The 13,838-nt window shown below is 48.2% G+C and overlaps 1 protein-coding gene across 1 annotated transcript in view; it reads left to right on the top strand.

Moving 5' to 3' along the window:
• Positions 1 to 10,981: 10,981 nt before the first annotated feature.
• Positions 10,982 to 13,838, top strand: part of LOC121302127 (serine/threonine-protein phosphatase PP1-alpha catalytic subunit-like) — a 7,002-nt gene continuing 4,145 nt past the window's right edge. The window contains exons 1-2 of the mRNA XM_041231948.1: positions 10,982 to 11,042; positions 13,548 to 13,838. The exon at positions 13,548 to 13,838 is cut by the window's right edge and continues 18 nt beyond it. Coding sequence (XP_041087882.1) covers positions 10,982 to 11,042; positions 13,548 to 13,838 — 352 coding nt within the window. The remainder of the gene's footprint in view (positions 11,043 to 13,547) is intronic.

A 13,838-nucleotide genomic window follows, 5' to 3' on the forward strand; every position in this document is an offset into this window, starting at 1 on the left:
AACTTAACGTTGGTGAATATATCTTACTTGAGGTTAGTCAAGTATCTCAGGTCACTTTGTACACTTTCGCGACTTATTACAAGGTAACAATTTATAACTTAAGGTGGGGGAGATAATATCTTACTTGAAGAGGGAGTCGAGTAATCTACCATACCAGGTATAAGCACTTAGCTGCTGAATAATGTTCCCTTGTTAACATATTGAATTGCACCCCCTCTATATAGAATGAACTCCCTCAGCTTCATAGAGTCCAGTGAAAGCTGCTGAATAATGTTCCCTTGTTAACATATTGAATTCCACCCCCTCTATAAAGAATGAAATGCTGAAATATGTTTCCCTTGTTAACAGATTAAATGTACTCTATATTTTTTTACATCAATAAAAATCTCCGAAGGAACTCCTCACTTCATAGAGTCCAGTGAAAGCTGCTGAATAAATAAGCTTCAAAAAACTACAGCTCCCAGCATACCTCAAGCTAGCTAGTAGTAAAGAGGGGGTGATGGGAGCTGTAGTTCTTTGTACAGTGGAAGACAATTCGGACTACAGTGTAATAGACAGTGTGAGTCGATGTTTGATGCTGTAATATAATCCCTTCTTCTTGGAGTCTGTGTTAGTTTACTACAGTCTGAAAAGAGTTTAGTTTCATCACAGCTGCAGACAGACAGACAGACAGACAGACAGACAGACAGACAGTCTTTCACTGCTTGTTGTCCGCCTCTGTAATCGATTGATTCCAGTTCAGTTGCTGATTGATTGATTTGTCGTTCGATCGTTGCGCTCGTCTTTTCAAACCACTTTTTTCCAGTTTGTTCATGTATCTGTATTCCTCCCTCCATCCCTCTCTCAATCTCTTCCTCTATCCCTCTCTCAATCTTTCCCTCCATCCCTCTCTCAATCTCTCCCTCTCTCCCTCCTTCACTCTAAATTGTCATCACAGTGTGTTTCTATGGTAACTGTTGTTTTGTTTGCTTTGGGGTTCAGCTCTGAGGGCCCACCCCCTCAGGTCGTCAGGCAGAGGGAGGTCAAGTGGTTGGACATGATCGGCCAATGGGATCGCTATGTGGACAGGAAGTACAGCAAGGTCAGGATTCCTGTCATCAAACTGGATCTTTCTGAACCCTCACTCTGAACTCGTTTCATGTTTCTGGCATCTCTATTAATTCAACTCTCTTCTCCTCTCCTTCACTCCCCCTCTCTTCTCTCTCCTCTCCCCTCTGCTCACTCCTCGTTCCTCTCTCCCCCTCTCTATGATTCTCTCTCTCAGTACAAAGCTGTATTCTATGATTCTCTCTCTCAGGACAGAGCTGTATTCTATGATTCTGTCTCTCGGGACAGAGCTGTATTCTATGATTCTCTCTCAGTACAGAGCTGTATTCTATGATTCTCTCTCAGTACAGAGCTGTGTTCTATGATTCTCTCTCAGTACAGAGCTGTGTTCTATGATTCTCTCTCTCAGGACAGAGCTGTATTCTATGATTCTCTCTCAGGTGAAGCTACAGTCTCGGACGGGGATCCCAGCCTCTCTTCGAGCTCGCTGTTGGCCGCTGCTGTGCGGAGCTGCTGCCAGGATGGAGAAAAACAAAAACAAATACAAGGTACCGTGTGTGTGTGTGTGTGTGTGTGTGTGTGTGTGTGTGTGTGTGTGTGTCTGTGTCTGTGTGTTTTCTTTGTCTTGTCACACAGAAGACTGGAGCTCTCCGCTCTCCTCAGGATAGGGACTCTCTTTCTCTCTCCCCTCTCTCCTCTCTCCTCTCCTCTCCCCTCTCCCTCCTCTCTCTCTCTCCTCTCCTCTCTCCTCCCCCTCTCTCCCCTCTCTCTCTCTCTCTGTCTCTCTCTCCTCTCTCCCTATCTCTCTCTCTCTCTCTCTCTCTCCTCTCCCTGCAGGAGCTGGATCAGGCCCCTGGTGAGAAGATGTGGGTGGAGATCATCGAGAGGGACATCGACCGGCAGTTTCCCTTCCATGAGATGTTCCTGTCAAGAGACGGGCACGGGTGAGAGAGGGGAGAGGAGAGGGGAGAGACAGAGAGGAGAGACGGAGAGAGCTTCTCTTCCCCTTCTCCCTTACTCCTCTGTCCTGGACTCCTCTCTCTGAGCTCCCCCTCTGCCTCCCTCCTCTGGATCCTCTCGGTGCTCAGCGTCCTCTTCTCCCTCTCCCCCGAGTAACAACGTGAATAAGAGTCGCTCTGGAATCCCAATAATAATATACTAATACATCAGATCTCATTATTATTATTATTCTTATTATTATATAAATACAACTAACTAAAAAAAATAAATAAAAGCCCGTCCGGGTTTCCCCGGCACGAGCCAGGGCAACTTCCGAATGTGAGTCCTGTCCGGACTCCTCCCGATGACAGTCCCCAGTTCCTGGGCAGCGTCGGTCACGACGACTACTTGTACGGTCGCCTCCAGCGCCCCCCCGCACGCATCTTGCGTGCACGTACGCACACCACTCACCACCACACCACCACAAAACCATTATGTAAATTGTTTATGTATATATATATATATTGATATATATATATATATATATTATATATATATATATTTACTATATATATATAAATATAAGTTTTACCATTAAGGAGACAGAGAGTCTGGTGTCTCGGAAGACCAACAGACCAAGAGATAGTCACTCTCATCATGCAGGTCCTATGATGTCGGGAATGACCATTTTTAGAGAGGGGATTCTCTCTCCTCTCTCTCTCTCTCTCTCTCTCTCTCTCTCTCCCACAGACTGGGGTACTGTCTCGACGTGCCTCCCCCTTTCCCTCTCCTCTCTTCTCTCCTCATCTCTCTCTCTCTCCTCTCTTTCCTCTCTCCTCTCTCTCCCTCTCTCTCCTCTCTCTCACCTCTCTCCTCTCTCCTCTCTCTCTCAGGAGGGGGTACACTTCGATGCCCAGGTGTTTGCTGCCCTGTTGAAGAGGCATTGCCCGCACGCTCACAGACACCTCCGGAAGCACGGGGTCGAGCCCCTCATGTACTGCACTGAGTGGTTCATGTGTTTGTTTACCAGAGCGCTGCCCTTCCCAACCCTGCTCAGAGTGTGGGACATGTTCTTCAGTGAAGGTAACTTCTCCTCTCCTCTCTTCTGTCCCTTTTCTCCGTCCTCTTCTCTCCCTCTCTGTCCCCCTCTCTCCTCTCTCTCTCTCCTCTCTCCTCTCCCCCTCTCCCCTCTCTCTCCAGATCTCTCTTGTGACTCCTGTCTCCTCTCTACCTTCTCTCCCTCTTTCTACTCTCCTCTCTCCTCTCCTCTCTCACGTCTCCTCTCTAGAAGAGACTCTATTCTTCTCTCTCTCCCCTCTCTCCCATCTCTCCCCTCTCCCCTTTCCTCTCTCTCTCCCCCTCTCTCCTCAAGACCCTTTCTCTAATCACTGAGCCACAAAACACAATTCCAGCGAATGCCTGTATTGAAAGTCTAGCTACAGATATCTGATACCTATCTCTCTCTCTCTCCCTCCCTCTCCCTCTCTCTCTCCCTCTCCCTCTCAGGGGTGAAGGTGTTGTTTCGTGTGGCCCTCGTTCTCGTTCGTTCGGCTCTCGGCTCCTCGGACAGAACGAGGGAGTGTGATGGGCAGCTGGAGACGCTGGAGCGATTGCGCTCAATAAATGAGAGGAGCCTGCAGGAGGAGGCCTTCATACAGGAGGTGAGGAGAGGGAGGTCTTCCTCAGTGTCTTCAGTGTGAATTCAATGGCAAACGTTTCCACTAGAAGTCTTCCTCAGTGTCTTCAGTGTAAATTCAATGGCAAACGTTTCCACTAGAAGTCTTTCTCAGTGTCTTCAGTGTGAATTCAATTGCAAGCGTTTCCACTAGAAGTCTTTCTCAGTGTCTTCAGTGTGAATTCAATGGCAAACGTTTCCACTAGAAGTCTTTCTCCAGCATTTTTCAATGGTAAATGGCAAGTGGCAAACCGTTTCAGAACTAGAAGTCAGAGTCACTGTCTGTCAGTGTAAATTCCGAAAAGTTTTCCTCTAGAAGTCTCAACAGGCCCCCTCCTCTCCCCTCTCCTCTCAGTCCCCTCTCTTCTCCTCCCCTCTCTCCCCCTCTCCTCTCCTCCCCTCTCTTCTCCTCCCCCTCTTTCTCTCCCTCTCTCAGGTTTGCTCAGTCTCTCTCTCAGAGAAGGAAGTTGAGCGTGTGACCGCAGTTCAGTTCCTGAAATGGCAGAAGCAGCGTCCGGACTCGACCTTCGACCCCCGCGGGCGGTGTCTGGGGTCACGCGCGGCCCATGAGTCAGCCGAGCGAGAGGAGAGAGAGAGGGAGCGCCTGGAGAAGAGAGGCAGCACCCTGTCCCTGTCCCTCTCCCTCTCCCTCTCGCTCCCTCTCTCCCTGGGAATGGAGCCGAGGAGGAGGAAGAGCATGGGGTGTCCTCGTGAGCAGGACAGGGCTGAGAGACTGGGAGAGGGGACTGGAAAGGAACTGAGAAGCAGTACCGAGGATACTGGGGATACTGAGAATCGCGATAGGGGTTCGGATTTGAAGGAAATTTCAAGGCAGGAAGGCGACGCAGCTGAGGGAAGAGACACAACATCCGAGGATCAGGCTAAAGATTCAAAATCTGATGTCCTCAATGTGGTTGATCAGGAGAAAGAGACGAGAGGCGAGGACATCAATGCAATCGATCAGGAGAAAGAGATGAGAGGCGAGGATATCAATGCGATTGATCAGGAGAAAGGGACGAGAGGCGAGGATATCAATGCAATCGATCAGGAGAAAGAGACGAGAGGCGAGGATATCAATGCAATCGATCAGGAGAAAGAGAAGAGAGGCGAGGATATCAATGCGAATCGATCAGGAGAAAGAGACGAGAGGCGAGGATATCAATGCAATCGATCAGGAGAAAGAGAAGAGAGGCGAGGATATCAATGCAATCGATCAGGAGAAAGAGACGAGAGGCGAGGATATCAATGCGATCGATCAGGAGAAAGAGACGAGAGGCGAGGATATCAATGCAATCGATCAGGAGAAAGAGACGAGAGGCGAGGATATCAATGCAATCGATCAGGAGAAAGAGACGAGAGGCGAGGATATCAATGCAATCGATCAGGAGAAAGAGACGAGAGGCGAGAGGCGAGGAGGCGAGGATATCAATGCAATCGATCAGGAGAAAGAGACGAGAGGCGAGGATATCAATGCGATTGATCAGGAGAAAGAGACGAGAGGCAAGGATAGGGTTAAAGATTCGAAAGCCACAGAGGAAAGACTGATTGATCCCAACGTGGATCTGATAGCTCTAGCCCCCAATGGAATTGATCGGGCTAAAGACTGCAGAGCTGAGGTCGTCAATACAGTTGATCAGGAAAAATGCCTCCAGGGTACGGCCGACGATCTCAATAAGAAAACGGTCCCGGTTCAAGTTTCCAGAGCTGAAGACCTCCGGGTTATCAATGCGGTCAATCAGAAGGACACAGGGTTAATCTCCGTGGATCTGGAGAGAGGCGATCGGGTTCGAGAGCCCGCGGGGGGTCAGGAAAGAGGCTCGGAGGGTCGGAATCCGACGAGAGGAAATCTTTCTGGGAAAAAAGGCGAGGAAGTGGTCAATGCAGCGGATCAGAAGAGAGGATCAGGAACGGGCGATCGCGATAACGCTGTCGAAATGGATCCAGCAGGTGTCCATGCGATAGATCAGGGCGTAGATTCAAAAGCTGCGGGTCTCTGCAGCGCTATTGATCGGGGTATAGATCAGACGGCAGAAGGGATCAGGGACGGTGATCCTCGAAAGCGTCCAATCGATCGGGGAGATGACCCTGCGGAGGTCAGTGCTGGGGGTAAAAATCCAGTCGGCGATAATGTTGATCAGCTAGACCCGAAGGCAGTTGATCCAGTCGAATATCCGGCACGTGGCGCGCCAGGCTCCGCGGGGAAAGAAGTTATCGATCCGAGTCGAGAGCTTAGAGAAATCGAGGGGGTGGAAGAAATTGATCTGGTTTCGTCAGGAGTCAATACAGCTGATCAGGAGGCAGACTCTGCGGGTAAAGCCAAGGAAATTGATCTCCTGGCTGCAGAGCTCGATAGCGCTGAAGGCACAAAGGCTACAGCGGATCTCAAGAAAGAGCCGCCGGCTGCCGATCAAGAGGTTATTGATCCAACAGCTGCGTGTGTCAATGCAGTCGATCAGGAAAAATATCTGAGGTCCGCAGGATGGAACACCTGCGATCAAGATACAGTATCGAAAGATCTTGGAGCTATTGATCTCAATAAAGTCCAGATAGACCCAACTATTGATCTCAATAAAGTCCAGATAGACCCAGCTATTGATCTCAATAAAGTCCAGATAGACCCAGCTATTGATCTCCAATAAAGTCCAGATAGACCCAGCTATTAATCTCAATAAAGTCAAGATAGACCCAGCTATTGATCTCAATAAAGTCCAGATAGACCCAGCTATTGATCCCAATAAAGTCCAGATAGACCCAGCTATTGATCTCAATAAAGTCCAGATAGACCCAGCTATTAATCCCAATAAAGTCCAGATAGACCCAGCTATTAATCCCAATAAAGTCCAGATAGACCCAGCTATTAATCCCAATAAAGTCCAGATAGACCCAGCTATTAATCTCAATAAAGTCCAGATAGACCCAGCTATTAATCTCAATAAAGTCAAGATAGACCCAGCTATTGATCCCAATAAAGTCCAGATAGACCCAGCTATTGATCCCAATAAAGTCCAGATAGACCCAGCTATTGATCTCAATAAAGTCCAGATAGACCCAGCTATTAATCTCAATAAAGTCCAGATAGACCCAGCTATTGATTTCAATAAAGTCCCAATAACCACAAGACAGACGGCTGTCGGATTGAATAGTGATTTCAAAGCCAGACAAAGAAATCAGTTCAAGCAGCCGACAGATAAGAAATCTGAGGTTGGAAAAGCGTGCGATGGCAAAGCCGGGCGCTCCCATAGAAACGTTCCCGATCCCGGAGGGAAATCCCCATCCGGAGTGTCCGGGGATCCCAGGGAACTGGATCCCGCTGTAGTGGGAATTCCAAGGAAGTCTGCAACGGAGCCGAGCGCGGGGAAAAATCTGTTGCAGTTCCCAGCCGGCATTCCCAAGATCCTGGTGGAGGATTTGACCGCCCCTCCTCTGGAATCGGAGAAAGCAAAAAAGAAAAGGCTGAAGGAGGAGAGGAAGCGAGAGAAGGAGGCGGCGAAGAGGAGGGAGAGGGAGAGGAAGGAGAGGGAGAGGAGAGAGAGGGAGCGGCAGAGGGAGGTGGAGAGAGAGGATAGAGAGGAGGAGGAAGGTCTCCTCTCGCCCGCCTTTCCTTCCTCCTCTCCTTGCGCCCCTCCTATCCTCTCCTTCCTCGTCTTAAAAGTGCGTTGGTCTATACTCGCGCTTCTGGCTCTTCAAGGGGGGCCTCCTTTCCTTCTGACTGGACCTAGACCCTGTTCTCTGTGAGCCGAGTGAAAGATGCTGTCGTATAGGAAATCCTTTGGAAGGGGGGGAGAAGGGGGGGGGGAGGAAGGAGAGAGAGCGGGCGGAGAAGGAAGGGGGGAGGAACCGAAAGGCTTCTTTCACAAATGCCCTCCCCCACCCTCTACCTCCCCCCCCTCCTTCCTCCTCCTTGGCTTGGCGGTGGTGTGGCGGTCTGGTCGGTGACCCAGCCCAGCGCCTCCCTTTTCACGTGACCCAGGCCCAGCGCGACGCCGAAATGTTTCCCCCCTCGGAGGTCAGCAAGACTGACCTGGATCTGGAGACCAAGAGACACTCGGCTCCTTTCTACGACACATATTTTTAAATTTGCTTCCAGCAGTAAAATAAATCCATTCTCTCGCCTCTTATTAGCTTTATTAAGAGGATCACTGGCCCCTCCCTTTAAAGGAGCGCTGATCATCTTTAAAATCCATTCTCTCACCTTCTTATTAGCTTTATTAACAGGATCGCTGGCCCTTCCCTTTAAAGGAGCGCTGACCATCTTTAAAATCCATTCTCTCTCCTCTTATTAACTTTATTAACAGGATCACTGACCCCTACCTTTAAAGGAGCGCTGACCATCTTTAAAATCCATTCTCTCTCCTCTTATTAGCTTTATTAACAGGATCACTGGCCCCTCCCTTTAAAGGAGCGCTGGTCATCTTTAAAATCCATTCTCTCACCTCTTATTAGCTTTATTAACAGGATTTTTTTAGTGAAGGAGAGTGGGGAGGAAATAACGAAATAATTTTCCTAGGACCGGGAGTGTGAAATGGTCCTCGCGAGGAGCTGGTACAAAGATTAATTTTTTAGGTAAGAGATGTGGAGAATAATCGAAATATATTTCGTTCCGAGTGACTGGGGAGGGAAATGCCTCCTCGCGACCGCGATTACGGAACTGGTCGAAATTTAGGTTAAGAGAGGTGGAGAATATCCGAAAGATACTTTGTCCTAGGTGACCAGGTAGGGAATGTCCTCGCGGATACCTAGACACCTGGTAAGAAAATTTTTAGTAGAAGAGAGTGGACGGATCATCGAAATATTCAACAGCGTCCCCCTCCCCCCCCCCCCCACCCCCCCCTCACTCTTGTCCGAGTGGATAGGAGAAAATTTCACTTACCTTTTGTAAAACTCAAAGATCAAAGACCAAATAATAGGTAGTCAAGATTTATAGATCTTATTAGCTTTATTAACAGGATCACTGATCCCTCTCTCTTGTCTATTGAAAACATTTTGAGTTTCTAGCTTCTGTTTTATACATCAGTTTTAAATATAAATATATAAACTCGCCAAATACAATTTTATGAAGTTTCATTTTGTATATTTTGATGTTTGTTTGTCATTTTGTATTTTTTTAAAGTTTGCAAAATAAAATGCATTTTCAGAACTTGTGTGTTTTATTCTGCATTCTCTTACAGTTCCCTCCTCCTCTCCTGTTTCCTCTCTGCCTCCTCTGTTCCTCCTCTCTTTCTCCTCTGCCTCTCCCCCTCCCCCCTCTCCTCTCCTCCTCTTCCTCCTCTCCTCCTGTGTGTTTTTTTGCTTCTGTCGTTCTGATCGTTTCTGGCTTCTGTCGCTCCTCCGATAAATCGAGTTTCTATCAATTTAAACACATTTTAAAACCTGCCTTTGCTCTGGATTGAGAAGCTTGGAGAAGCTCGGCTGGAGAATCCTAACTGCCAGACAGACTGCCGCATTCTGTTCACGTCACGTGAAAGCGTGACCTTTCAACTGTGCTAGCTTACACAGTGCATAGACTTTCACAACAGACACATACACGACACACACAGACACAGAGACACACACACAGAGACAGACACACACACACACACAGATGTCTAATGTGTCTGTGACTGCTGTCTGTGTCTTTGTGTCCTGTACTCTCTGTGACTTTGTGTGTCTAATGAACTAGTGTGTCTATGTCTATATGTGTCTGTTTGTGACTGTGTTTGTACTGTGTGGTGTGTGTGTGGTTGTCTTTGTCTGTGTCTTTTTTGTGTGTCTGTTCCCCTGTGTGTGTCTATGTCTGTGTGTGTGGTGACTGTGGTGTCTATGTATGGTCTGTGTCTCTGTGTTTGTAAGACTGTGTCTGTGTGTTTGTGTTTTTTGTGTGTTCTATGCTACAACTGTGCGTGGTGGTGTGACTCACACTGTGGTGTGTCTATGTTTATGTGTCTGTTGTGTCTCTAATGTGTTGACTGTGTCTCTGTAGGTGTTTGTGCTGTTCCTATGTCTATGTCTATGTGTCTATGTCTATTGTGTCTGTGTCTTACAAACAAGACACACACAAACACAGCTCTTCTCTTTTGTGTGTCCTTCTGTTCCTCTGTGACACACACAGATACAGACACACACACACACACACACACAGAGTTACACTACGTGTCTGTGAACACTCTGATACTTACCAGACACACAGACACACAGAGATGCACACTGTGTCTAGTGTGTCACCTACGTGTGACAGTGTATCAGTTTTAGAACACTGTTCCAGAGATCTATATCTGATGTGTCCTATACTCACATGTCTATGAACTCTCTATATGTGGTGGGTACTCTGTGTGACTGTATGTGTCTGTGATTGTCTGTAATATCAGTTCAAGCATTCAGAATCCTCAAAGGTATTGACATTGTTGACCCAAGGGACTTTTTCAGCCTGAAAAAAGAAACAAGGGCCAGGGGTCACAAATGGAGATTAGACAAAGGGGCATTCAGAACAGAAAATAGGAGGCACTATTTTTCAACACGGAGGCGTTCTTACTATTGAAGAATGTAAAGAATACACACTTTTTCGGAGAGTTGACAGACCTCATTCTCTCGTGCCTGTCCTTCTCTCCGAAAGCTACAATACAACAGACAGAGCTACAGTATAATCCCTTCTTCTTGGTGTCTGTGTTAGTTTACTGCACTCTGAAAAGAGTTTCGTTTCATTAAAGCTGCAGACAGACACCCCCAAATTCTGCTCCTCTCAATAACTTCTGAGCCAAAGAAGATCCTGGGCGAGCCTCACCGCAGCCGGACGGGCGTTGCTCTCCAGACACACGTTTAGGAAACGCATCCACGCACTTCCCATTCCCGACCAGCAGCGGGCAACGTCGGCTTTTATCTTCGTGGGTTTTTTTTTTTTCTTCGTTTTTTTTCATTTCAATTCCACCCTTCCGTTCAGAGTTTCCTGCTTTCTGAGGAGAGACGAGGTTTTTGATAAATTCAAAGTATCTCTCTCTGTTCCCTCGCTGTCTCCGTCGCTCTTGCTCGATTTGTACACTAGATGTCCACTAGCTTATGCAACCCCGTCGGCGAGCTCAAAGACCAAGCATTGCACCACTAAACAAATAGCTTGCCCTGCCCGTTTCTATAGGCACGTATGTATATTTAGCTTATTAATACTACTGATAATTGAACGGACTTTTTATCAGCTAATGCAACCGACCGATGCTAAAGAGCGTGTGCATGCAGATGTTGATCTATCGAACTGCTGAACGAAGTTTTGGGGAAGCCGCTCCGAGTTTCTTGTTAGTAATTCAGTGTGATTTTGTTTAAAGTCGACGGGACGGGATCTCTCCGGATAAGGAAATGGCGGCGGCAGAAACCGAGAAGCTGAACATCGACTCGATCATCAGCAGACTGCTGGAAGGTGATTATAACCCTGTGCTGTGTGTGTGTGTGTGTGTACAATGTCCTATGCTTTATCAAACAACACGCTGACTCCCACGAAATAGTTTGTTGTGCGTGAAACATCAGGGATAATTAATAATCATAATAATATAATCATAATAATAATAATATACAATACGAAGAAAAATTGCCAAAGACATGCGCAGAGGGAAGAAACATTGCACTTTGATTTTTTGCACAAACAAAATGGCCCGATCTTGTGCTTTACAATGCTTCCCTATGCTTTACCATACCTCTCTGTGCTTTACAATGCTTCCCTATGCTTTACCAGACCTCTCTGTGCTTTACAATGCTTCCCTATGCTTTACCAGACCTCTCTGTGCTTTACAATGCTTCCATATGCTTTACCAGACCTCTCTGTGCTTTACAATGCTTCCCTATGCTTTACCAGACCTCTCTGTGCTTTACAATGCTTCCCTATGCTTTACCAGACCTCTCTGTGCTTTACAATGCTTCCCTGTGCTTTACCAGACCTCTCTGTGCTTTACAATGCTTCCCTATGCTTTACCAGACCTCTCTGTGCTTTACAATGCTTCCCTATGCTTTACCAGACCTCTCTGTGCTTTACAATGCTTCCCTATGCTTTACCAGACCTCTCTGTGCTTTACAATGCTTCCCTATGCTTTACCAGACCTCTCTGTGCTTTACAATGCTTCCCTATGCTTTACCAGACCTCTCTGTGCTTTACAATGCTTCTCTGTGCTTTACAAGACCTCTCTGTGCTTTACAATGCTTTACCAGACCTCTTTGCTTTATGCTTCCCTATGCTTTAACAGACCTCTCTGTGCTTTACAATGCTTCCCTGTGCTTTACCAGACCTCTCTGTGCTTTACAATGCTTCCCTATGCTTTACCAGACCTCTCTGTGCTTTACAATGCTTCCCTATGCTTTACCAGACCTCTCTGTGCTTTACAATGCTTCCCTATGCTTTACCACACCTCTCTGTGCTTTACAATGCTTCCCTATGCTTTACCAGACCTCTCTGTGTTTACAATGCTTCCCTGTGCTTTACTCGGTGGAAATGTGCTTTACAATGTCTTCTCTTGCTTTTGCGTGACCTCGCTTTGCTTTACAATGCACCTGAGCTTGTTACCTAGACACTCTCTGTGCTGATACAATGCTTCCCGGTGCTTTAAAGACCTGGACTGTGCTTTACACTGCTGTCCCAGTGGGAGGCTGGCCTCTCTGTGCTTTACAATGTTAGGATGGCTTTACCAGACTGTTTCCCTACAATGATCCACCTGACACCCGGTCCACCGTATAACAGACAATCAACCGACCCCGACACCGGTCGACAAAGAGTGTGACGAAGAGCCTGTAAAACACAATAGTCAAGTGTTTCCCAGAGGCGGCGGCCCTGCCCGCATTCTTGCCACGTGAACGTCCGAGAGCCTGACCTTGCTCTAGGCTACCGAAAACCTACACAGAGTTTAGGACTCCTCTAGTAGGACTCGGTCGGGTAGTACGACCCTCGAGCTCCCGAGGACGACTCCTTTCACAGCGCCGACGCCTTGGTTCTTTGATGGGGGAGGGCAAGACAGAGACACGGGGTGGAGGGATGGGAGAGAAGAGATCGGCTGGGAAAGTAGGGACACCCAGACAATAATTTTAGCGGGGGATAGAAGACTTCCTTTTTTTGGGAGACCTTACGATCTCCGTGAGTCGACACTTTCAACAAAAGTGTAACAAACCTCCATGTTTCTTAGATGGGGAGTCACAAGATAGTGTGTGTTCAGCACCACGGTTGACAGGGGGGAGATCCGGACAGGGATTTGGGTATGCAGATCCAAGTCTGGTTATGAGATCACATATGAGAGATTAGAGACACACGATGGTGATAGGCTGATCAGAGTTGTGATAAGATAGGAGAGGAGTTAGCAATACAGAGATATAGGTGACAGAGAGAGGGGACAGGGACGATGGTGATAGAGAGATAGGTTCACATCCCAGCGATGGGAGGAGGGGAAAGATGATTGACCGGGGGGGAGAGATAGTGGGAGCTGGCGAGGGAGAGGGAGTGGGAAGATAGTGGGGGGGGGAGAGCAGAGGATGGGGAGAATAGTTAGAGAGAGGGGAGGAGAAGAGGAGAGAGAGGGAGAGGTATGCGGATACACAGGTGGGAAGGAATATAGGCAACCAAACTGAGCCTCTCATCCTTCTGGAGCTCGAGGCTCCCTCTCTCTCCCCACCCACCCCCTACCCCCTCTCCCCCTCCCCCCCCCCTCCCTCCCCTCTCTCTAGTGCCAGTGGGGACAGGGAGGAGAGAGAGATGGAAGTACGTACAGGAAGGGGGGCCTGGAGAGTGAGAGCAGAGAAGTGGGCATATGGGAGTGGGGATAGAGGGTGGAGAAGTCCAGGGTAGTAGAGGGAGGAGTAGGGAGGTTCCTCGAGAGGCTCATCGACACCAGAAGGAAGTTGGGGTGTCAGTGGAGAAGGGACCCTGGTCAGGGGGGCCCTTCGATAGAGAGAGTGCTCCTCTCTCTCTCTCTCTCTCTCTCCCCATCTCTCTCTCTCTCACCCCTGTCCCTCCCCTCTCTCTCAGGTGATATTCACGGTCAGTATCATGATCTCCTGCGTCTCTTTGAGTACGGTGGTTTCCCCCCCGAGAGTAACTACCTCTTCCTGGGGGATTACGTGGACCGGGGGAAGCAGTCCCTCGAAACCATCTGCCTCCTGCTGGCCTACAAGGTGAAGTACCCCGAGAACTTCTTCCTGCTGCGCGGGAACCACGAGTGCGCCTCGATAAACCGGATCT

This window comes from Polyodon spathula, chromosome 29, assembly GCF_017654505.1.
Source record: "Polyodon spathula isolate WHYD16114869_AA chromosome 29, ASM1765450v1, whole genome shotgun sequence".
NCBI classification, from domain to species: domain Eukaryota; kingdom Metazoa; phylum Chordata; class Actinopteri; order Acipenseriformes; family Polyodontidae; genus Polyodon; species Polyodon spathula.